Source organism: Vulpes vulpes, chromosome 15 (assembly GCF_048418805.1).
Source record: "Vulpes vulpes isolate BD-2025 chromosome 15, VulVul3, whole genome shotgun sequence".
Taxonomy (NCBI): domain Eukaryota; kingdom Metazoa; phylum Chordata; class Mammalia; order Carnivora; family Canidae; genus Vulpes; species Vulpes vulpes.
In genome coordinates, this window is record NC_132794.1 from 76,978,287 (window position 1) to 77,005,071 (window position 26,785).

Genomic DNA, 26,785 nt, shown 5'->3' on the forward strand with positions numbered 1-26,785 from the left:
TAAAAGTTGTATTGTGGATAAAATTAAAAAGCATCATATGCTATAGAGAAATTGTTCATGACAGGAAGAGTCAACTGATGTGGGAAACTGCACTATTGTCTTGTTTTAAGAAATTGCCACAACCACCCCAGCCTTCAGCAGCCACCACCCTGATCAGTCAGCAGTCACATCAAGCAGACCCTACACCAGCAACAAGATTATGACTTGTGAAAAGCTCACCTGATAATTAGCATCTTTTAGCAATAAAGTACTTTTGAATTACGGTCTGTACATTATTTTGACATACGTATTGTTGCACACTTAATAAACTATAATACAGAGTGAACATGCACTGGAAAACAAAAAATTAATTTGACAGGCTTTACTGTGATATTTGTTGCTTGATTGTGGTGGTCTGGAACTGAACCCACAATATCCCCAAAGCTGTAATGGTTTACTGAGTTTTACAGATCTCCCAAACATTGACACATATTCTCAGTCTCAAAAAGTCAGGTCCATTAATATCACTCATCTCATTAGAAGAGTCTTTAAACTTCATATTTATGGTTATAAGTTTTTTAGAATTCTGATTATCACTTAAAAGCTCAAATTTTGGGCAGCCTGGGTGGCTCAGCAGGTTAGTGCCACCTTCAGCCCAGGGCATGATCCTGGAGACCCGGGATCGAGTCCCACGTCAGGCTCCCTGCATGGAGCCCGCTTCTCCCTCTGCCTGTGTCTCTGCCTCTCTGTGTCTCCCATGAATAAATAAATAAAATCTTTTTGTTTTAAACAATAGTAAGTGAAACCAGCTTTTTATTTTTCAAGTTTTTAATTTTTTTAAGATTTATTTATTCATGAGACAGAGAGAGAGAGAGAGAGGCAGAGACACAGGCAGAGGGAGAAGCAGGCTCCATGTAGGGAACCCAATGTGGGACTCGATCCCGGAGTTCCGGGATCACACCCTGAGCCAAAGGCAGATGCTTAACCACTGAGCCACCCAGGCATCCCTTTTCAGGTTTTTTTTTAAAACTGAGTATGGGGCAGCCCCGGTGGCGCAGCGCTTTAGTGCCGCCTGCAGCCCAGGGTGTGATCCTGGAGACCCTGGATCGAGTCCCACATCAGGCTCTCTGTATGATGCCTCCTTCTCCCTCTGCCTGTGTCTCTGCCTCTCTCTGTCTCTATGAATAAAAAAAAAAAAATCTAAAACTGAGTATGTAGTTGTGAGGAGTGCAGCGACAACTAGTTCATTTTGGTGCAGCTGCCTGGTCTAATGCAAATAGTAGTCTTACCCACTGTTGCTTTTTTGCATCATGACTGCAAAAGTCAGTACAGTTTTTCCAGGATAAATAATGAGATTCAAAAAAGTTATTTAGCCCTGTATATTTATTTCAGCACCGTTTTTATTTGTTGGCAAGCATTCATATAATGAAATTCTTTGGTGATTAGTTGGTATTGATTCTGGACAAATGCAACTAAAACACAAAACAGCACCAAAACTCCAGGTTCTGTCTTCTGTTTCAGTACTAGCCGGGGTGGCTGAGAAGCCACCTCCCACATGCCTAAGGTGGCGGTCACCAGGGTCTAAGCAGAGTACATATGTAGAGTTTGTGGTTCTCTCTAGAATTTTTTTCCTTCCTTTCCAGCTAATGTGGCAGCCACAAACTGTTTCTGTGTGTTTTCTCAGCTATTGAGACTGTGGGTTTCTATCCAAATGTCTGCGTTCTGATTGGTTTTTATTCTCTGTGGGAAATCTGCAGATGCCCCAAGGGAGAAAGTACAGGTATAAGGTAGGCTCATCCTTTTGTGCCTCCCTCCCTTACAGAATTCTGCCTTCTGGTTGTCTTGGTTGATCTCCAAAATATTTAAATAGTTACTGTGTCTGTATTTTAACAAGGTTTTATAATTCATCTCTGGAAGAAGGTTTAGTCTGATACGAGCAGTTCCCTCAGGACCATGAGCAGTAGTCCTAAGGCCCAGAATCAAATGCGGTATTTCACATGTGCTCAGATACGAGTACGGAATTAGATTACTATCTTCTTAAATGATACTTTAATTAATGCTACTTAATACTGCATTAGGTCCTTGGCAAGCATATCCCACTGTTGGCATGTATTACACTTGTGGACATCCAAACTCTGTCTTCTCCTTCACCCATATTTTGTTGCCTGCAATTAAACCATGTCTCCCTTGTCTAATAATAATGAAGTGTTCTTTGTGTTTAAAGCTGAACATTGTCTTCATTAAATTTGGGTTTTTGTTGGGGCACCTGGGTGGCTCAGTTGGTTAAGTATCTGCCCTTGGCTCAGGTCATGAGCCCGGGGTCCTGGGATCGCTTGGGTCCTCTGCTTGGCAGACAGCCTGCTTCTCCCTGTCCTCTGCTGCTCCCCCTGCTTGTGTGAGCTTGTGTGCACGTGCGCTCTCTCTTTCTCTCAAGTAAATGAAATCTTAAAAGAATTTTGGGATTTTGTTCTATACCATTAAAGCCTCTTGAATCTTTTAAAGCTCGATTTTTTCTATTCACATTCCTCACAACTTTATATTCTTTGAAGATCCTACATTCTGTTTGGTTGCCATTTGGTAATAGCTATGGAAAGCATCACACGGTTCTCTCTGATAAAAATAGAAGTTCCCTATTCAAGTAAAGGGACACAAAGGCAAATTTTATTATCCTCACGAAACAATTTTACTTTTTTTTTTGTTTGTTTAACAATTTTACTTTTATCGATTGTTTGAGAAAGTATGAAAATATATAATACCCAAAAGATGCTGTGAATTTAGTTATACTTTTAAATAAATTTTTATTTTATCATTCCTAGCAGTTTACACATGCATATGGAAGATTATTGAACATGTTTGGAGAACAATTTCTGGTATGTTTATGGATTCATGTTCCCTGCAAGAATTCATACCCATGATGGGGAACCACTAATCTTACAGCTCACTATTACAACAAATTCGTCTATATTACTCTTTATTTTTTAATTAACTCTTTGTTTGGAAATAATTTCAAACTTGGATCCCTGGGTGGCTCAGTGGTTTAGCGCCTGCCTTTGGCCCAGGGCGTGATCCTGGGGTCCCAGGATCAAGTCCCGAATTGGGTTCCCTGCATGGAGCCTGCTTCTCCCTCTGTCTGTGTCTCTGCCTCTCTCTCTCTCTCTCTCATGAATAAATAAATAAAATCTTTAAAAAATAATAATTTAAAACTTACAAAAAGTTGAAAATTAAAAATAGTACAGTGTTTATATTATACACATATATACATAGTTTTTTTCCTGAGCATACGACAGTAGCATCATGACCCCTAAATATTTTAGTTGTATTATTTTTATTTACTTGAGAGAGAGAGAGAGAGAGTTGAGCACTAGTCAGGAGAGAGGCAGAGGCAGAGGGAGAGGGAGAGGGAGCGAGAATCTCAAGCAGACTCTGCAGAATGCGGAGCCCAAAGTGGGGCTCAGTTGCATAACACGTGAGATCATGACCTGTCATGAGTCAGGCACTTAATTGAGCCACCAGGTGTCCCTTTAGTGTGTGTTTTCTAAGAAAAGAAATATCCTCTTAAATAACCAAAGTTACATGTACATCCTATATTTGGATTTTGTCAGTTTAAATTCTAATTCATTTTCCATGTTCTAATAGGATATTCCAGTTCTATCATTTAGCTTTGTAGTGTTCATTATAGTATTGTCCCATCTCCATACAGAGTCCAGTTTAGGATCAGGTATGGCATTTCATTGTCATTGCTCTTTAACCTTTAGTCTTGTGGTAGTAGTAAGGAGTAACTCTCACTTCTTATTTAACCTCAGTCTTAGGCCTTCTGTACCCAGGCTTCAGGGCTGGGGCTTTCTTAGTGTTCCTATTCCTATTCTCCACTCCCCTACCTGTAATTGCCAAACTGCCTTTTGTCTCTTAGGGGAGAATTTGGTCTTGAGGAAACTCAGATGAAAGATAAAGGTTGGAGATATGTTAAAACTAGGAGAGAGATTTTAAAGAAAATAAATTCTATATTCTGTCCGTTTGCTAGATCTGGTCTGCACGTTTGGCACTAGGTTTTCTAGAACCTAGGTCATATTGGGAAACAAGATCAATGTTCTGGTTTACAGTGTCCCTAAAGTAAAAAACAAACTGATTACACATGGGAAGCATAATTTGGCCTGTATCGAGATCAGAGAGAGAGATTTATCCCTTGAGTCCTTCTAAAGAAGACACTATTGATTAACATCCTCAACAATGTCCTTACTGTCTTTACTATAAAAATGACAGTGGTTTCATAGGGCTTTTTTTTTTTTTTAATAATACCCCTCAATGTCAGCCAATTGCCTAATATTTAAGTGCATTTCCATAGGAGCCAAATTATTTGGTTTGGGGCTTGCTCTGGCTTTTCCAGGATAAAGTTTCAGAGTAGTGATTTAGTTGTAGAACATTTCTGGTCAGGAAGCCTCATGGATAACAGGAAAAGTGGAGTTGCAGTGAAGTGGTGTAATCTAGAGTGCTGCTGCTAATGAAGCTCTTTTCCTTCCCATTTTTCTGAAAGAGTCTCTGTGGCCCTTCTGCAGAATGACTGGAGCCTTGAGCACATTTTAAAAACTACTTGTCCAGGAAAAACTGGTGGATTACATAGTCTCGGTTCCCCACAAATAGATCTACCTGAACTGAATTTTGATTTTGCCCTCTGTTAGTATATATCAACATTACCTTAAATTGTACCGATTTTTAGAACTCCTTATTTAGTACTGTTTCCCTTATTCTCAGGCACTGATCTTTCCTTCTACTTCACAAGTCAACTTACTGTCCTCTCTGTAAAAGCAAAACAATACCACTTCCTTATATACATCAAAGAGCTGAGCCTTTCTTTTCTAATTGAATGCTAATCTCTCTACCTGTGTTCTTGGATCCCATTACCTCTACCTCCTTTGGCACGGTATCCCATTATTTATCCCCCTATTCTGGGTTTAGAGCCTCTCCCTCTACTGGCTCCTTTTTTATAATCTTAAAAAGGAAAATTCTTTGTCGACCCAGCAGCCTCTTTTTCCCAGTAGCTCCCTCCCTTTTCATCTCTCTTGGTAGGCTGAGCTTGAAAAAATAGCTTACATTTGCTAAATCCACTGTTCTTCCCATTATTTTCTATTTATTTAATATATATACATTATATAATATATATGTAACACATAAAAAGAATACCATATACACCTTTTACTACCGAATTTAAGAAACAGTATTATAATACACTCGAAAGCCCCTATGTACTTTAATACATGTCCTTCCTTTCCCTGAAAAGTACCCATTACCTAAATTTGATGATGATTTCAATACATTTCACTTGTATATCTACAGTTCCCTAAACAGTGTATAGCTCAACTTTTCAACTTGAGTACCATGAATGATTTACAAGTCTGCTGAGATGTTGATCCTCTCAGCCTTTGGAACAGGAGACATTACGACTAGCCTTGTTCACTTAGCCCAGTGTAAAATACACATGCTACCATCGTCTGTGCCATAGTATAAAAAAGTTGGGAAACATTGATAGGTAACATTGTTTTGTATACATTTTTAAAACTTTATATCAACAGCATATTATGTGTGTGCTTTATGTTTTTTAGTCTAATGTTTGTGAGATTCATCCATTATATTTTAGGTAGCAGGGTTTTTTTTAAGATTTTATTTATGTATTCATGAGATACACAGAGAGAGGCAGAGACACAGGCAGAGGGAGAAGCAGGCACCTCACACAGAGTCCAACGTAGGACTCGATCCCAGGGCCCCAGGATCACGCCCTGAGCCAAAGGTGGATGCTCAACCACTGAGCCACCCAGACATCCCCAGGTAGCACTTTTACTTCATTTGTGTTTCACACAATGTATGGTGTCCTATTATATAAATATGTCATACTTTTCTCATTTCTTTAATAATGGATGCTTATTTAGTCTATAATTCTTGCTGTTACAAATAATGTAACTTGAAAATTCTTTTTTTTTTTTTTTCCTTTTAAAGATTCTATTTACTTATTCATGAGAAACACAGAGGGAGGCAGAGACACACAGGCAGAGGGAGAGCAGGCTCCATGCAGGGAGCCCGATGCGGGACTCGATCCCTAAAGTCCCGGATCACGCCCTGAGCCAAAGATAGGCGCTCAACCACTGAGCCACCCAGGCATCCGTACTTGAAGATTCTTATGTCTCCGTGTATGTTAGTGTTTCCCTAGAGAAGTATGCCTGAGAGTGAAACTGCTCAATTAGAGGAAATATCCAGCCTACCACATATTGATGAAGGGTCTACCAAAGTGGCTGTTTATACTTAGCAGTTTATAAAACTTACCTCTCATCCTCTTTGAACTTTGGTATTTTGGTTTTTTAAAGTTTTGCCGTTCTGGAGATAGAAGGTGTTCTGGAGACAGTGATGATTGCACAAGAAGGCAAATATACTTAATGCTGCAGAACTGTACTTAACAGTGATTAAAATGCTAAATTTTGGGATCCCTGGGTGGCGCAGCGGTTTGGCGCCTGCCTTTGGCCCAGGGCGCGATCCTGGAGACCGGGATCGAATCCCACGTCAGGCTCCCGGTGCATGGAGCCTGCTTCTCCCTCTGCCTATGTCTCTGCCTCTCTCTCTCTCTCTCTCTCTCTCTCTTAATGACTACATAAAAAAAAAAAGGTAAATTTTATATCATGTATATTTGCCACAGTTTTGTTTTAAAAAAGCTTTGCTAGTTTGATGGGGATGAAATCTGTTTTTTGCTTTTCCCTGGTCATTAGTGAGGTATCTTTATATTCTAAATCTCCATTAATGTGTTTTTTTTTTTTTCTCTCTGAATTTCCTGTTCGTATCTTCTTGCCCATTTTTCTATTGAATTGTTTTTTTTCTTATCAATTCTTGGAAGTTTTTAATATATTTGGGGTACTCTTTTGTTGGTTATGTGTGTTGCATACATTTTTAAATCAGTTTTTAGCCTCCTTTTAAATATGTCTTTTGATACACAGAATCTTTTAATTTTAATGTGGTTGAACTTATTTTTTTCCTTTGTAATATCTACTGTCTGTGTCTTGTTTAAGGAATCTTTCCTAAGATAGGGTCATAGTGATACGCACCTGTATTTTTTTCTAAAACCTATAAAGTTTTCTTTTTACATTTTGGTTTTTAATCTACTTGCTTTGGTTTTTATGCTTGGTGTGAAGTAGGTATTGTTTTATTCTCATATGACTAACTTTTGGTTACATACTCTCTTTCTCCTCCGCCAGTCCCTAGTGTCACCTTGTACATGTTTATAGACATGGACAAGTCTATTTCTTGGGTCTCTGTTCTGGCCTATCAGTCAGATGTTTGTCATTGTACCAGTATTACACCTAAAGCTGTAATAATAAAATTATCTAGTTGGACAATTCCCCCTCTCCTCTGTTCTCCAGAACTGTCTTAGTTATTCTTGGCTCTCTACCATTCTCTTGCAGTTTTAGAATTAGTTTGTCAAATCCCACAATTGAAATTTTGGTTGGAAATGTAGGTTTGTCATATCAGATTTATTGTGGTTCTTGAAATTGTACACAATTACTGAAAACTCACAGAACCCAAATCTGTATTTTATTTTTTTTAAAGAGAAAAATGGGACGCCTGGGTGGCTCAGTGGTTGAGCGTCTGCCTTCAGCCCAGGGCGGGATCCTAGGTTCCTGGGATCGAGTCCCACATCGGGCTCCCTGCATGGAGCCTGCTTCTCCCTCTGCCTGTGTCTCTGCCTCTCTCTCTCTCTGTGTGTGTGTGTCTCTCATGAATAAATAAATAAAATCTTTAAAAAAGTACAAATTGTAGCAAATACTCAGAAGCAGAAATTCTTCAAGTGAGGAACTATGGATGCATAGATTAATTTGGGGGGTGTTGACATCTTTGCAATATTTAGTCTTCTATACAACATTATTTTTTTTAGGTAGTTTATAATTTCTTTATAAATGTAGATAGGTAAATAATGCAGTTTATGTTTATACATTGCTTTTATTCATTTATAGATTCTTAGGTGTTGTACATAGTCATGTCTTCTAGGAATAATTCTTGGGCGTGGTACATACACAGTCATGTCTTCTGGGAATAATGAAATTTTGTTTTATCCTTTATTTTTTTTCTTACTATGTCAGCTGTGGCTCCCTGGACATTGTTAATAGAAGTGATGACGATAAACATCTGCCTCTTATTTTTCAGTAATTTCTAATAGGTTTCACCACTAGGTATGATGTTTGCTATCTCTTTTTAGTAGGTATCTTTTATGAGATTAAAGAAATTTTCTATAATAGTTGTCATATAATAATTGTTTGCTTGCTTGTATAACTTCACTTGACTTCTATGTACCACAGTTTTCTCAACTATATCGTGGTGATAATAGTCTCTATCTCATGGGTAATTGTAAAGATAGAATAAGTGATATGTAAAACACTTAAAACCATACCTGGCATATAGTAGAAGTATGTTGGTTATTTTTATAGTTACAAATCCTTGTTTGCTAAGAGATAATTTTTGTTTTGAAATCATGAACAGGTATTGAAATGTTATTTCTATAATTCATATTTGATAGTCTCATTGGATTTTGTGAGGACATTAATTAGTATTTATTGAGCTTACTGGAATGACCTTTTATGCTATGACCAAAATTTAATTCCAATGACTTTGTAAGCCTTGGCATATTTTATGGTAGCTCCTGTTTTACATTTTTCTCTGGATTGCCTTTTAGAAGCTCTGTTTGTGACTTAACTTTCTTACGCATCCAAACACATAAGCATACCGCAGTCATTAAAGAATCTGTTACCTGCTTCCAGGGAAATGTGTTTTTACACTTAGTGCAACTTCTTAGTGGAAATAGATTACTTTGTCTATATTTTGGTATTTTACTAACAGAGCTGTGGTCTGTTTACAACTTTGAGAGTAAATGAATAGTTGCCAGGTGAGCAAGCAGTTTTGGGGGATTTTCCAATAGGGGACATTTTGTTTTGGGGGTTCTCTTTTGAAAATTCACTAATGTTGAAAAGTCTGTGTAGAAACAGACTTTATAGAGTTATTTGTATACTGCTGGGACTGAATTTATGGACTGCTCTTCTGACTTGCTAAAAAGCTAAAGACTGACAAGCCCTTTCATACTGCATTATCCAGCTTGGCTTTTAACTCCAAGAGAACTGTGTTCGCAAATTGATGCTCTATTCCTTTGGGGTTAGTATAGAAGCATTAAATTGTACTAAAATATTCATATGTGAGTGCATTTAGCTGAAAGCAATTGATGTTCTATTCCCGAGAGGGCGGAGAGAAATGCTGTATGGACCTGCAGTCCAGAAAACACCCTAAGCATGCTTCTTAAAGGTAATTACGTGGCCTGGATGATCAGAGTCCTTACCATGAAGCTTAAAATGACAAAGGAAAAAGTTGTAGAACTTACAAACTGGGGTTAGGCGCTATAAACTGTTCAGTTGTGCAGTGGCTAAAAACTTATTTGCTAAGAATTAGTTCTGATTGTATCTTTGAGTTAAAGTGTAACTAAATGATTTTCTTTATTTCTTAGCTAATTTTTATTAGACTGATTTCTTTAAACATTTATTCCAGAGGACCAATACCAGTGAAGTTTGTTACTCATTGCTATTTTATATATAAGGTTGAAATTTTTAAGTTTTGGAGAGTGTTGAACTCTTTTTACATATATAACTGCTTAAAAGCATTCTACTGTTAGGATAAATTGACATATCTTGCAAGCAGTCAATCTAGTTTAACAGCTGACATGAAAATCAATGAGTAGACAACAGATCATTATTGTAGCTGTCTTTGTGTGGTAACTTGAAAGAAAGTTATTCTAAATTTCTGTTCTTATTCTAGTTATATTGTTGGTTCTTTCATGTAAATGCTAATTTGTTTTCTAATGTATAGCTTCAGATGTGATAAACATGCACATGAATGTCAGAGAAGATAAGACACTATAATACAAGGAAATGTTTATTTAATGAATAATCGATCATTTAGCATACGTGTTTCAGTCCTTTTGTTCACTTTAGGGCCAAAGGTAGGAGTACTTAAAATCTTTTTTTTTTTTTTTTAATATTTTATTTATTTATTCATGAGAGGCGCAGAGAGAGAGAGGCAGAGACACAAGCCCAGGGAGAAGCAGGCTCTATGCAGGGAGCCTGATGTGAGACCCGATCCTGGGACTCCAGGATCACACCCTGAGCCAAAGGCAGATGCTTAACCACTGAGCCACCCAGGTGTCCCAAGTACTGAAGATCCTGTACAAAAGAACATTTGAACAACTTAGTCTAATTGTTATATATGCAAATATATACACACATATATAATTACCATATAATGTTATATATTGATAGTAGCAAGTCTGAAAAGGGACTTGGGAAATGGTATGGTGTTTGGGACACAGTGTATTCCATTTCCTTGAAGTGAGATTACATAGAGGGTCTCTAGTTAGGTTGGATGAATAGTAAATTTATTATTTTCTTCCTTTACCACATTACTAGCTCCACTAAAATCCTTGTAACTTTAGAAGGCACTAAAAGGAGTCTTTGTGTAACTTGGGCTGAACTTCACAACTCTGGTTGCCTTTTTTTTTTTTCTTTTTAATAAACTTTACTTTTCCCCTGGTCACTTTGTAGCTCTTATGAGGTCATTGGCATAGAACTTATCTTAAGAATTTTAGAGTAAAGATCAAGAAATGTTATGCAGAAGCAATGGCCTAACTCTTATTAATTTTAGGAAGGAGACAGCTTGCTGAGGGAAGAGAATGCTGCTTGGAAGTCGGGTTCTAGTGCCATCTCTGTTTTGTGGACCTCAATTTTTTCATAAGACAAAGTGATTACATAGATAATCTTAGGGGTCCCTTACTATTCCAAAATTCTACATAGGTATATAATAGTTTAGCATGTTCTAACTGATTTAGCTCAATTAAAAAACCTTGCTGATAAGAAATTTGTTAATCAAACTTTATTTGACCTGCTAAAATGCAAAGCTTTGTAATAGACTGATTCTATATCTGAGTGTTCTGATGGCATATACCCAAATATTTCAGTGTAAATCATCTAATTTTAGCAATGTATATAATAATAAACTTGGCTTTCTATTATTCCAAAAAAAAATTTTTTTAAAGACTATTTATTCATGAGAGACACACAGAGAGAGGCAGAGACACAGGCAGAGGGAGAAGTAGGCTCCATGCAGGAAACCCAACAAGGGACTCGATCCTAGGACTCTGTGATCACGCCCTGAGCCAAAGGCAGATGCTCAACCACTGAGCCACCCAAGCATCCCCCCTCCCCCTTTTTAAAGATTTTTCAAATATGTTGAAGAATATTTTCCCACAATGGAAAATCTGTGAATTAGCATGGAAGCGAATTAGGTAAATACTACACATTTAATCGCAAAATAGTTAAATATTAAAAATTATATTTTATTATAAAAATTATACTAAGAAAACTTATTTCAGGTCCAGTGTAGTCAATTTGCAATTAAAAAAACAGTACTAAAGGGTTAAGAGTGGAAATTTCACTTTTTCTGGCTTACATTTAAACTTTTGAATTGCAGGTCATAATACAGTTAATGTTCTTATTTTTTAAAATAATCTTTTAACTTGGGATGCCTGGGTGGCTCAATGGTTTAGTGCCTGCCTTTGGCCCAGGGTGTGTTCCTGGAGTCCCAGGATCAAGTCCCATGTCGGGCTCCCAAGCCTGCTTCTCCCTCTGCTCATGTCTCTGCCTCTCTCTCTCCCTCTCTCTCTCTGCGTCTCTCATGAATAAATAAATAAAATCTTTAAAAAATAAAATCTTTTAACTTTACATTTGAGCAAGTGGGTTATTAAATTTGTATTTTGAATAAAAATAGTGAGGTACAGAATGAAGTAAGTATATGCTAGTGGTATAAATTGCCATCTGCTTTGGGTATACTGTAACTAGACCGTTGTGAAGAAAACAATTTACTTGGCCTCTGGGGAAAAAGGTGGGACTGTAGAAAGAATATGGAAGCACTTAGGTCTAAAGATGAGTTTAGGATTTCAAAGAATCTTTGACTAAAAAATCCAAGCTATATATTCTCTGCCTGGTCATCACCAAGTCCATCTACTGAGACATAGAATGTCCATTCATGTGAGCAACCTTCAGAGGCTAGATGAGGATGCTGTTTGTTTGTTTGTTTTTTTCCCATAAACGCATTTCTGGCTTTGCTTCTGGGCCTTTGGAACCAGGTATTGGCTTCATTGCAAAGCAGGTCAAAGTTTTTATCTGAAAGTATTAGTTTTCAGTACATGTTACTGAAATTAAATCAAACAAATTAAAACAAACATCAACAGCAGCAAATGATTTCTGAGTCTTATCTGTGAGTCAGTCTCTTTGATGGACTTGTAGCTAGTCTGTGTTAACACAATTTGGCAAACAGAGGAAATAGTTTGGCCTTTTAAATGAGCAACAGGATGAAATATCAGCAATACTAATGCACCGGGGACTTGCAGTAATTAGAAAATATAGTTCGGTTAATCTACTTCTCAGAGACATTCATTATTTGCTGTGATAAATTCCATTTAACTCCTAATCTGGCATTTGTCTTGTGTATGTGTGTTGTGTTTTAGCTGTAACAGTTGTTGTTTAAGATAATGCTTCTGTAGCTTTCTAAATAAAAAAGTTGAGAAAGCACTTGCCATTTTGCAAAACTCATGCTATCTGAAGCCATCATAGGGATATTGTTTTTCAACACATAACATTGGATCTCTGAGCTCTAGAACTACCTTATAGGATGTCTTTTAAAATTTTTTATCTCAGAAGAAATGTAGTTTTTTATTCCTTCCCCAGCTCTATCTAGGAAGGGAGACTGTCAGAAAAGAAACTTTAAACCTGATTTGTTTTTTAAATATTTATTTATTTATGTATTCACGGTAGACACAGAGAGAGAAAGAGGCAGAGACACAGGAGGAGGAAGAAGCAGGCTCCATGCAGGGAGCCTGACGTGGGACTTGATCCCGGGACTCCAGGATCACGCCCCGGGCCAAAGGCGGCGCTAAACCACTGAGCCACCCAGGGTTCCCCTAAATCTGATTTTTAAAGAGATGAAGCAATATTGGCTTGGCGTGGCTTTTCTGCTACTCCACTCATATTTCATATGAACAAAAAAGTAAATGTTTAAATCTTTCCTTTCTACTTTGTTTAAAGCAGATCTGAACTTGCTGCTGGCAGAGTACTGTCCAATTCCAGAAAAAAAGTGAATGTATGAGTTTACATCATAAACTCATGTAATTTCGACTTTATATATATGTGTATATGTATGTATGGATTTATTTATTTATTTATTTATTTATTTATTTATTTATTTATTTATAAGATTTTATTTATTTATGAGACAGAGAGGCAGAAGCAGGCTCCATGCAGGGAGCCTGACATGGAACTCGATCCTGGGTCTCCAGAATCATGCCCTGGGCCAAAACTGCTGAGCCACCCGGGCTGCCCTGTTTTCTTTCTAGAGCCTGCAAATCGTGGGGAAGGACAGAGGAAGAAGGAGAATCTTTTTTTTTTTTTTTTTTTTTTCATGAGAGACACAAAGAGAGAAGCAGAGACACAGGCAAAGGGAGAAGCAGGCTCCATGCAGGGAGCCCGACGTGGGACTCGATCCCGGGGCCCCCCGGTCACGCCCTGCTGAGCCACTCAGGCATCCCATGGAGAGAGACTCTGAAGCAGGTTCCACACCCAGCATGGAGCCCAACTTGGGGCTTGGTCTTAAGGTCCTGACTTTTAAAGACTAAAGACTCAAGACTTAACTGACTGAGCCACCAGGCACCCCACATATGTATGTTTTATATAACCAATATGATATGTCTTAGTACCTGAATCTGGGTATGTATCTCTATAAAAAGATTGTGTTAGAATCTTATAAAGAAGGTACCTGAGTAGCTCAGTTGGACAGTCTGCCTTTGGCTCAGATCATGATCCCAGGGTTCTAGGATCAAGTCCATCATTGGGCTCCCTGCTCAGTCTGCTTCTCACTCTGCCCTCTCCCCAACTTGTGATCTCTCTCTCTCTCTCTCTCTCAAATAAAATCTTAAAAAAAAAAATCTTGCAGAGTTATTTACCCCAACTTTCTAAGCCAGCCAGCACTGTCTAGAAAGTTGGGCAGAATTTCTAATTTCTAACTTTATAGCTAGTACTGTATGCAGTAAAGAAACTGATAGGTATCAATAAAAAGAAACTTTCCCAATACATTATCCCAGAAGAATTGTATCAAATTAATAACTTCCATGAGATGGTGATGGTTGCCACTTTACAGTGGAATGCAGATGATAATTGTCTATCTTATGCTTTCTGGTTTAAGGATTTAGTGATCATTTAGTAATAATAATAACATGAATAATAACATCTAACCTATTTTAAACACTTCATATGCATTGTGTTATTTAATGATCACAGCAGTCCTATTAACTACAGTTGTTTGTTTCCATTTTACACATGAGATTTTGAGAGGTTAAATACCTTGCCCAAGAAAACAGGGTATGTGGAACAGTCAGAATCCAAACCCATCTGTTTGATCTTACTTATTTTGTTATAATAGTGATTGAATAAATGTAGTGGTTTTGTATACTTGGTAATTTTCAACTTTCTTTTTTTAAGATTTCATTTATTTATTTGAGAGAGAGAGCAGGAGCAGGGGGAGGGAGAAGGGCAGAGGGAGGAGAGGCAAGCCGACTCTTGGCTGAGCAGGGAGCCCAGCAGGGATCTGGATCACAGGACCCGGAGATCGTGACCTGAGCCGAAGTCAGAAGCTCAACTGACTGAGCCACCCAGGCACCCCTCATTTTCAGCTTTCTTGAGTTGAGATCCTAACTCATGAATTTTCTTTCTTCCTTGTTTTTTTTTTTTTTTAATTTTATTTATTCATTGATGAGAGACAGAAAGAGAGAGGGATGCAGAGACAGAGGGAGAAGCGTGCAGGAATCGATCCCAGGACCCTGGGATCATGACCTGAGCTGTAGGCAGACGCTTAACCGACTGAGCCACTCAGGCAGTCAGCTCACTCATTTTCTATCATCCTTATTTCCTAATATAAAAATTTTAAAACTATAAATTTTTCTGATATACTTTGCCTTTTCAAGTATTTTTAAATTTCTATTTAAAAACTTTTCTAGGGATCCCTGGGTGGCTTGGTGGTTTAGTGCCTACCTTTGGCCCAAGGCATGATCCTGGAGTCCTGAGATCGAATCCCACATCGGGCTTCCTGCATGGAGCCTGCTTCTCCCTCTGCCTGTGTCTCTGCCTCTCTCTCTCTGTGTCTCTCATGAATAAATAAGTAAAATCTTTAAAAAATAAAAATTTTTCTAAAAAATCAGATTATTTAGATACTTTTTTTTTGAAAAGTGTGTTTTTAAGGACGAATTTGCAGGTCCTTCTAGAGCTTTAAGAAAAATTATAGCTTACAAGAGGACAAAATTTGATAGTGTCTTTTCAGAGTATAAATTTACTATATTAAGCCAATAGTTTTCATCTGCCTCTGGCTTTCTTATAATGGTCCACACTACCTAAAATTTGAGACTCTGTTGGCTGCTCTCTTGTTTAATCTTACTGCCTTTCATGCTGGTCTTCAGCTTTGTTAGACTGCTGATTTTTCTTTTCCTTCAGTTGTCAGAGTTTAAAACCTATAAATGATCTTCTGAGTCCATATAAGCAAAGCAGACACATTAGACTAATCTCATTTTATCTTTAGATCAACTGTCAGACCATGTACCCTTGTAGAGTTTACAAGAAAGCTGCTCTTTAGCTTATTATAGAATTATCTTGGATCTGTGCTATCCATTGTGGTAACCACGAAGCTACATGTGGTTGTGGGACACTTGAGATGTCATTAGTCTGAATTGAGATCGCATTGTTAATATTAGTTTCACTTGTTTTCTTACTTTAATGTGGCTAATAGAAATTTAAAAATTAGATATGTGTCTCACATTATAAATATTTTTTTGCAGTTAACAGTGTTAGACAAAAATCATAATGTGCAAGTAAGAGACCACTTTCTCCTTAGCTTCTTCTGCACTAAAGTCTCTGGAGAGTAGGACCCAGATAATACCCCTTGGAATTCCAGGTTTCTGGCGCAAGGTTTGGGTTGAGCAGGAATAATGTTCATTCTTTCCAAAGAAAGTAACCAAAACTCAAGTCACCTATCAGAATATTCGACCATATTGATTCCACAGGTTGGCTAAATTTCTGTAAGAGTGCTTTAGATTTCATCCCAGTCATCCTTCTGTTCGTCAGACACAAAGGTTTATTATTAAATTAGGACCAATAAAACCTACTTTTAAAATCTTGTTTTGAAGAGAAAAAAAGAAAAGCTTGTTTCGTCTAAAGGACTCAGGGAGCCAGAGCAGATGGGATACGCTGCAAAAGTGGGTTCCTGTTTGGCGGGGGTAGAAATGACTACAGGGGAATGTCCTCCCCCATCTGCTTCCTGCTTCCCGAGCCCTTTGCACTTCTCAGTGGCGGGTACTGAAAGCATTTGCCTGGGAGACCAGAGCTTTGTCATACTTTGATTTATTTCCCCCTGGTTGGATTATAGACTTCTGTTATTTTACCTTCACCTATGTTGTTAGACTGTGAGCGTCTTGAGGACAAAGAGCCACGCTTGTCTCTACAGGACCTGTGAGGTGTAGCAGCAGTATCAGCAAGGCTCAAATCATAGTTAACTAGTGTCTCTCTCTCAACTTTTTCCTGTTACGGCATGTGTAGAAAATTACAGCATTTGTACCGCAGCGGATTCTGGCTCCCCTGCACTTCTAGTCCATACACATTTTTAGTATGAATTAGAAGAAAAGTACCCCTTTCTCAAGTTACTGCATTGCCATCTGTTGGAAGATTACTGTAATAAAAAGGAGTTCTGTAATGAGGATGATGTAAGTGCTGCCTCCCTCCCGAGCTGTTCAGTGTACTCTGTAGCTCAGCTGGACGCTTGGCCGTGAGGCCACCCCAGGAGCCCAGCCGGCCACCCAGTGGGCCGAGAGAATCAATATTTGAGCAAACCTCAAGGCACGCAGTGTCTTAGGATCCTGGGTACTGTGCTAAGGACTGCAGCCTCACCGAACCCTTTGAGGTAGGGGTTCTCAGCTGGCCCACGGTCCCGTGTCTATCAGGTGGCTGAGCTGGAATTTGAACGTAGGCTGGGAGATTCTTGAGCCTCGGCTCCTAAGCACAGTGATACCCTCCTCTTGCAAGCTGGGTGCAGCAGTTCCCAAGCCCTAGCCCTGTGTTCACCTCAGCCCATTGTAACCTGTTTTAGAGCCCTGCCCCCGAGTTCTTTCAATGAATCTACAGTATAGTCTTTTTGGATTTTGACAAAGAGGGATTTGTGCCGCCCTCTGCTGGTCCTTGTTTCTGTTGAACTAAGTGCCGTCCCTTCTTGGCATCTCAGAATAACCTCTGGTCCTTTTACTGCCCTGGGGGCTTTGCGTCTTCATTTGCAGTGTTGCCTGTTCCTGTTCGTGGATCCATCTCACTTCTAGATTCCCTCCCTTTGTTAAGGCTCCTAGGATTTCATCTCGAGGACTCTCCTTACTTTTCTCTCTGCTCCTTCCGTTAATTCTACCTCTTTTTGAACCCTTAATTGCTGCCCCCTCCAACATCACATCTGATTTTCTATCCAAATTATCTTGCTTACTATCTGATTTTAGAAGGTAAGTGCCTCAGGGCAGGGACTGCCTTGTTATGTTGTGAAGCAGGGTCTAAAGTGCTCCATAAATTAGCATCTGTGGAGACTTTTATACATACTAATTATTATTATTGAAATACAGAAGTGCTTTCTAAGCTGTAAGGAAACATCCTAAGATAACAGTCTAATTGCCTGTACATGTTTTTTAAAAAAGAAGAAAAAAAGTCTCTCTTCCTGCCTAAGAGAGCTATCAGATCTCATAACAGATCTCAGAACAGCAGCCCAAATCCCAGGACTCTTTCTGGTTATTGTTTCAGCATCTTTATATTTATTCAGAGAACCATGTTTGTAAGACAGCAAAATGAGGCCCTGTTGGCTATTTGAATCCATTTGGATCACTTATCCTGGTCGGAAAGGCAGGAATGGCCCTTTGGTTTGCTTTAGCCCAGAATCCTTTATTTCCTTAGTGACATTTATGGTTAGAGTCAATGGTACTCATTTCTCAGGGGGTTTAAAATAAATTTCATTTATGTTATATTTATGTAGATGTTTACTGCCAGAATGATCAACATTTTTTATTAGCATTTTATGATACAAATGGAGCTTTTAAGACTTGTTGAATTTTAATGTGGCCATGTATGTTAGAAGGACTCATTTATAGAACTATTGATCTTTTCCAATGCTTGCTTTGAGAATATACTGGAAGAGTGGCTGGTGAGACAGTTTTCTATCTGGATGTTTGTCTTTCTGAATAACTCACTTTGGAGATTTTGTTGGCCTGGTTTTCCTGAATGTGAGATTTAGTAAGTATATTTTAATTGACAATTTAGTGATGGTCCTTTTATTAAAGAAATGCTAGTTAGAGTAAACTGAAATGATGTTAAAATTATCAGTTGAAGTTACCTGTAAATGTTAAATAAAGAATAGTGGTGCTTTTTCAAAGAAAAGAAGCTTGTTTATCTCTCATGGCAGTGGCCATGCCTGATGAGAAGTATAGTATCAGGGCCTTATTGCATTGTTCAGATGTATATGGTCGTGACAGACACACTGCATATGTTTAAGATAGAATCATGGAGCCATGGGAATGTGTTTTATCCTTACCCATACATTTTACTTTCTATCTACCGCCCAAGACAGGTTTTTTTAGGCCAAATTGTACCTACTTACCTTTAGGCTTTTAGGTGGTAACTGTAGAGCAAGTTGAATTGGAAAACAAGCCCACCTCATCTTCAGAAGATTTAACTCACTTTGGGGACTAAGTTGTTTCCTTTTACAGGGTACAAAGTAGTATCTTGCTGCTTTAGAAGCAGTTAGACGCTTTATGCCTTAGAGATAAGGCTCGGGCATATCCCATCCCCTGGCCTGGTCCTGTTGAAAAGAGTTACAGGATTCCAGCTGCGTAAGAGCTGAGGGATCATCTGCTCTAGTGGTTCTTACCCTGGCATCACATTAGAGTATCCTGGGGAGCTTTTTTAAGAAGTTCCAGTGTTGGGGCTATACTCCCTGTTTACATTTGGGAAACAGAGGAAGAAATTGGTTTGTATTTATATTGAGGAGAGACTAGTGTCAGTTGTGACAAAACTGTAGCATCAGTCTGGTTATGTGGTAGGGGAACCCCCTCCCCAAGGCAGGACTTGCTCAGCTTATGTGTGGGGAAACGTTTTTCAGTTAAAGCCTTAATTATGTTTAGTAGACAGAATGGAGCAGCTAAGCTCCATTAAATTAAGCATTTATTAGTTTTCCAAACATGGACACTTTATAAACTTTTCAGATAAAGGGGCAGAGAGCAACAGCCGGTAGTCATTCTCTTTGTTATTACTGGGGGCAGAGGATCAGGAGGTACAAAGATTATCATTAACCTTTCCTTAGAAACAACAGTCTGAGGCCCTTTTATTAAGAGCTCAAAATACAGAGATTTAGCCTATTCCTTCAAGAACTTTGTATTTCTTAGGGAGATTGTGTGTGCACGTGTGTGTATGTCTGTGTTTAGAACCTCTTGAGGCTGATTTGTACTTTTGTTTTTTTCTAAATACGAAGTTTAAGAAGTATATCAATTATCATTTTACAAATATCCTTTTATGAGAAGGCAAGTCAAAATATATTTTATTTTTATTTTTTTAATATTTTAATTTATTTCTGAGAGAGAGAGAATGAGGCAGAGACACAGGCAGAAGAAGCAGGCTCCATGCAGGGAGCCCGATGCGGGACTCGATCCTGGGACTCCAGGATCACACCCTGGGCTGAAGGCAGACACTCAACTGCTGAGCCACTCAGGTGTCTCCAAAATAAATTTTAATATGTATATGTGTTTACATGTACATTGTGTATATATTGTGCATGTATATAGAGAGATATATACTGATATTCATATGTACGTATATATATGAAAATAACATCGCACACACACATACATGGTAAATGAATATATACAGAGTGATGAGTTTAAAGTGTAGTATCTAAATGAGCAGCCCAGTCAAAAAGTGCTGCCTCACAGGAAATTGAGATTAATTGAAACAGTTGATGCAAAATGCTTATTAGCACAGTGGTTGGCACATACTTAATTGTCATTGATTCTCATTATGCACATGTTTATTATATCCCCACTAGTATAGGAATTTGGAGGAAAGAGAAGACTGGTTTAGATCAGGGAAGGAAGAAAACATAATTTAAGTAACACATATTGCATCTACTTTATTTAAAATATCTTTAGCCTAAGACTTGAATTGCTAATATCAAATACTATGGAAGATACAATATAATATATATAAGTATGTATTAATGGTATGGTCTCTTTTGTTTCAGGAGCTTTACATTGCTGTAGGAATATCTGGAGCCATCCAACATTTAGCTGGGATGAAAGACAGCAAGGTAAGTATACAGTAATAATGATCCTAAAAGAAAAATTTTCCTATTTTAAAATTTTGGTTTTACTCAGTTTCCATATAGTTACGGTGTGTGTAGGTTCAACCATTCAGATTAACACAGATCTACGAGTAAAAAGTAATACAAGGTGCTGATCACTGCTTGAAGCTATACCACTGGTAGGAGAGGCAGTGCTGTGTCAAGGAAAGTAATGTGACCCCACCCAGCTCTGCCCCTAGCTTACCACATAATGCGTCTTGGCTGCACCTCAGTTCTTTATCTAACACAGGTATTCGTTGATGATGTCTAAGGTCCCTTTCAGCTCTGATTCTCTATAGTTAGAAAATTTAGGGTGAAGACAGCTTAATGAGGTTGTGACCATCTAATTAGTTTATAAAGTTTCTAATCCCTGACTCTGCTTCACCCTGGTCCCCTAAATGTCCCACGCTCATGGCGACAAAGCTCCTTTTCTCAGGTTGGTGACAAATATATTTGGGGTTGAGGCATCTTAATACCACAGTAATTGTTAACAATACAGTATATAGAGGAAGCATGCGAAGCTAACTTGCTGCTTTGGACTATATTGGGAAGCCCTGTGTAAGGATTCTGTGAGCATATATTTCAGAATATGAGACATTAATTCATGCATACCAATGCACAGTTTGAATTATGAACTTTAGTCTTTCATGAAGACAGAGATGCTTCTGACATTCCAGCTTTTTTATTCATTCAGATGGAAGTTTGATATAAAAGGTAATAAAAGTTTTAACAGGTTTAACTTCTAACTTGAAAAAATGCATTCACTACCTCCATGTAACCTCTAAATGAATTGGCCCAAAACGAGTCAGATTTCACAGTTGGATGGCAGGTTTCTTTACTGAGCTATGAAAACAAGCAGTGCCGATGGGGAAATGTTGCTGCATTAAAGGAAAAAAGAAAAAAAACACTCCAACACGAGCAACCTGAAGAAATATTTTTAGCTGGGCCAATTCAGACATATTGTAGAATTGTTTCTCTAAAATAAAAGATTCACGTCTGCCAAGAAGATCCTGGCAAAAATTGTGATGCCACAGCAACATGACTGGATTGAGGGACAGATGGACTAGCTAGGTAAAGCAAAAAGGGAACAGTTGAAGTCAGGAGACCAGTATTGGGGAACAGTTTGTAAGAAAGTTGAGCCAAGGTGTCCTCTGTTTATGCAGTCAACAAATATTTATTAAGCACTTACTTTGTGCTAGATGCTGGGGTTGCTTAAATGAAAAAACTTAGCTCTTATCATCACTGCCTTGTGTGGGAGACACAACAGTCTCAGGTTATAATTTTGGTTAAGGTCTAAAATGAGATATTAGAGTAAGGGGTTTAAACTGATGATCATGGGACACCTGGGAGACTCAGTGGTTGAGTGTCTGCCTTCTGCCCAGAGCGTGACCCCGGGGTCCTGGGATCAAGTCCCACGTCAGGCTCCCTGCATGGAGCCTGCTTCTCCCTCTGCCTGTGTCTCTGCCTCTCTCTCTCTCTTTCTCTCTCCCCGTGTGTGTCTCTCATGAATGAATAAATCTTAAAAAAAAAAAAAAATCTGATGATCACATCACATACAACTTTTTTTTTTTTTTTTAAGATTTTATTTATTTATTCATAGACACAGAGAGAGAGAGAGAGAGAGGCAGAGACACAGGCAGAAGGAGAAGTAGGCTCCATGCAGGGAGCCCAATGTGGGACTCGATCCCGGGTCTCCAGGATCACACCCCAGGCTGCAGGCGGCGCCAAACCGCTGCACCACCAGGGCTGCCCACAACTTAGTTTTAATTAACATCATCGTATAGTTTAAAGAGTATGAGATTTGGTTTATATCAAACAAGTCAATGTAATGAAAGTACTTTTTGAACTATATACATATTAATATCATTGAATACAATCTGTGCTGTAAAGGCTGTGTAAAGAAGGGACCGTGAATTTATAAGGGTATAGTAAGAGAGCTCTAGGATGCAAGCAAGATTTTATGATACTTTACAGTTAACAATTCAGGAATATTCTTTTAGTAATTTGAAAGACTGTAACCATCCCAAATCTTCTTACATACTTTAGTGGTTCCTTGTCCATAGTTGTGTGCTCTTGCTTTAAAAATAACTTTTATGGGCAGCCTGGGTGGCTCAGTGGTTTAGCGCCACCTTCAGCCCAGGGCGTGATCCTGGAGACCTGGGATCGAGTCCTGCATCAGGCTCCCTGCATGGAGCCTGCTTCTCCCTCTGCCTGGGTCTCTGCCTCTCTCTCTGTCTCTGTGTCTCTCATGAATAAATAAATCTTAAAAAAATAATAATAATAACTTTTATGTAGTGGGAACGAAAAAGCTTTCAGAAGATTAAACTGTCAGATATTTGACCAGGTGGCCTCCAGGAAAATCATCAACCACATTAATTAGATAATTCTCTGCTAGTTCCTGCAAAGGAGGCTTAAATATTCCCAGAAGAGAAACACCTCAATGCAAATCAAATGCCTGTGATTCGAAATGTTTGTGCTTGTGACTTTGGGTTTGAGGCTCATATTGAAACCATCATTTCTTGTCTCTGACCACACATCTTTTAATACATATGCCAAGGTTTGCTGGAATAGTAGTCATCTGGACTACACTATACTCCATTCTCAGATATTCTGGAATATTTTCATCTTTTTGAGAGACCCTAGGGGAGTTACACATATGTCATGTGGGCTATATGTTAAGTCAGACTGTATCAAAATTCTCTTAAAAATGTGTTCCAGTTGTTTTCATGTGTTAGGATAATAGGGAGAAACTTGACTTCTAGAGAAATGAATTATTATAATCTATTAAAATAACACCAAATAGAGTCAAATATTAGAGTCAAAACTTTAAATTTACTTTAATTGCAGTGGTGTTTGAAGCACCCATAGAGAGGATGCCTGAGTGGTACATTCGGTTAAGCGTCTGACTCTTGGTTTTGGCTCAGGTAATGATCTCAGGGTTATAGGACTGAGCCCCACCCTGGGCTCTGTGTTCAGTGCAAAGTCTGCTTGAGACTTTCTTTGCCTCTCCCACTGCCCCTTCCCTCCACGTGTGTGCACACTCTCTCTCAAATAAATAAATAAAATCTTAAAAGCATCTATGGAAAATACCCAACTATTGTAATATATAAATAAATCTGTTACTAATAAAATAATAATTGGCAAATAGTTTAAGTTACAAAGGATATGAATTAGGGTATGGATTTGTTGCCTTTTTTCTAATTTAAAATATAACATTTAAAATCACAAGTTTTGGGGCAGCCCGGGTGGCTCAGTGGTTTAGCGCCACCTTTGGACCATGGTGTGATCCTGGAGACCCGGGATCGGGTCCCGCGTCAGGCTCCCTTCATGGAGCCTGTGTCTCTGCCTCTCTCTGTCTCTCATGAATAAATAAATAAAATCTTTTTAAAAATAAAATAAAATCACAAGTTTATATATTGTTAATAGGAGATAGGAAATATTAATAATTTTACAAATGAAATGAGCTGAAGATTGACTAATCATAGTAAATATCTCATGACGATTTAATAAAGTAGACATCTAACTATCTTATTAAATCACACCAAATATAAGTTGCTTAATTTTTCATCTCTGGGTTTTATTCAGTATATCTAAAATTTTTCAGTGAAACCATGGAACTTTTCAATTACATGTTGTTTAAGTCAGATTATTGAGGTATAATTTACATACAGTAAAATTCAACATTTTTAGTGTATTCCTCTTAAAATTCTATGGTAAAATACACATAGCATAAAATTACTATCTTAACCTTTTTCAAGCGTAGAATTAAAAACTGTATGTACACTGTCAATGATATTAAATTCATTCGTAATGTTTTGCAACAATTTATTTTGGGAGCACCTGCGTAGCTCAGTCAGTTAAGCGTCCGCCCTCAGCTGAGGCCGTGATTGAGCCCCACGTTGGGCTCCCTGCTCAGCAGTGAGCCTGCTTCTCTCACTCCCATTCCTTCTTCCTCTGCCCCTCCTCCCTGCTTATGTGCTTGCTTTCTCTCTCTTTCTCTCACTCAAATAAATAAGTAAAGTCTTTTAAAAAGTATCCTGTATATGAATCCTTTATCAGATGTATGATTTGCAAATATTTTTCCCATTCTTTGGGTTGCTCTTTTACTCTGTTGATAGTGTTTTATGATTCACATTTAAAAGTTTCTGTAAAGTTCAGTTTGTCCATTTTTTTCCATCATTGCCTATATGTTTGATGGAACATTCAAGAAGTCATAGCCAAAAAACATGTCATGCTGCTTTTTCTCTATGTTTTCTTCTAAGAGTTTTATAGTTTTAGGTCTTACGTTTAAATGTTTGATCCATTTTTTAAAAGATTTTATTTATTTATTTGAGAGAGACAGAGAAGAGCTGGGAGAGGGGCAAAAGGAGAGGGAGGAGCAGACTCTCCATTGAGCCGGGAGCCACATGTGGGTTTGATCCCAGGACCCTGAGATCATGACCTGAGCTGAAGGCAGAAGCTTAACCAGCTGAGCCACCCAGGTGCCCCTCTTTGATCCATTTGAGTTACTTTTTGTTTATGATGTCCAGCTTCATTCATTCATCCAGTATATGGATGTGGATATCCAGTTTCCCCAGCACCATTTGTTGAAAAGGCTGTCCTTTTCCCATTAAATGGTCTTGATACTCTTGTCTAAAAGCATTTGACCATATATGTGAGGGTTTGTTTCTGGGCTCTCTGTTCTATCCCTCAGTCTTTATATCTGTCTTTATGCCAGTACCACACTGTTTTAATTACTGTCACTTGGTAGTAAGTTTTGAAAGTAGGAAGTGTGGGTCCCCCAGCTTTGTTTCTTTTCTAGATTGCTTGAGCTATTCAGAGTCCCTTGAGATTCCATATGAATTTTAGGATAGGTTTTTTAATTTCTGCAAAAAAAAAGTCATTGGAAGGACAGTTTCAATGGATATAAGAATTTTGGTCAGCAGTTTTTTTCTCTTAGCATTTTGAATGTATCAATTCACTGCCTTCTGGCCCAAAATTTCTTTTTTTTTTTTTTTTAAAGATTTATTTATTTATTTATTTATTTATTTATTTATTTATTTATTTATTTATTTATTTACGATAGGCATAGAGAGAGAAGCAGAGACAGGAGGAGGGAGAAGCAGGCTCCATGGCGGGAGCCTGACATGGGACTTGATCCCAGGACTCCAGGATCGCGCCCTGGGCTAAAGGCAGGCGCTAAACCACTAAGCCACCCAGGGATCCCCTGGCCCAAAATTTCTGATGAGAAATCTGCTGATAGTCTTATTGAGGGTCCCCTATATATAATGAGTCACATGTCCTTATTTTCAAAGATAACTTTGGCTTTTGAAATTTTGATTATAATGTATCTTGGCATGGGTCTCTTTGAATTTTTCTTTCATGGAATTTGTTGAGCATCTTGGATGTTTGATTGTAATGTGTATTGGTATGGGTTTTTCTCGCTCTCTTTTTTAAGATTTTATTCATTTATTAGCACACGTGAGTACACAGGAGCAGGGTGAGGAGTAGAGGGAGAAGCACGCTCCTCTGCCAAGCAGGGAGCCTAATGTGGCTCGATCCCTGATCCCTGGACTTTAGGATCCTGACCTGAGCCGAAGGCAAATGCTTAACCAACTGAGCCACCCAGGTGCCCCTGGTGTGGGTCTCTTTGAATTCATCTTTCCTGGACTTTGTTGAGCATCTTGGATGATACTCCTGTCTTTCATCAAATTTAGAAAGTTTTTAGCCATTGTTTCTTCAGTTACTATTTCTGTCCCATTTTCTTTCTTCTGGGACGCCCACAATAAATATTTTGGTTTGTTTGTTTTTGGCCCATAGGACCCCTAGGTTCTGATTACTTCTTTTTAATCTTTTTCTTTCTATTCTAAGGACTTGATAATTTTCATTGTCCTACTTTTAAGTTTGCTGATTCTACCTTCTGCTTGCTCAAATCAGCCTTTGAATCTCTCCAGTGAATTTTTCACTTTAGTTATTGTACTTAACATCTCCAGAATTTTTGTTTTGGTTTCTCTCTCTTTTGATCTCTGTTGATATTTCCATTTATTCATACATTGTTTTCTTGACTTTCTCCACATCTTTATAGTGCTTTGAGCATCTTTAAAATGATTGTTTCAAAGTCTTTCTCTAGTAGAACTGCCATCAGATCTTTTTCAGAAGCAGTTTCTGCTTATTTTTTTTCCTTTGCACTCGTACTTTCTTGTTTGTTAGTATGCCATGTGATTTGTTGTTGTTGAAAGCTGGATATTTGAATCTAATGATGTGGCATTCCTGGAAATCCTATTCTCCTCCTTCCCCAGGGTGTGCT

General features: G+C 38.3%; 1 protein-coding gene across 1 annotated transcript in view; it reads left to right on the forward strand.

Annotated features, from left to right (window-relative positions):
• The window catches only part of ETFA (electron transfer flavoprotein subunit alpha), a 79,578-nt gene that overhangs the window by 41,755 nt on the left and 11,038 nt on the right, over window positions 1-26,785 (forward strand). Inside the window, exon 10 of the mRNA XM_025989020.2 lies at window positions 20,401-20,466. Within this exon, the coding sequence (XP_025844805.1) occupies window positions 20,401-20,466 (66 nt within the window). The remainder of the gene's footprint in view (window positions 1-20,400; window positions 20,467-26,785) is intronic.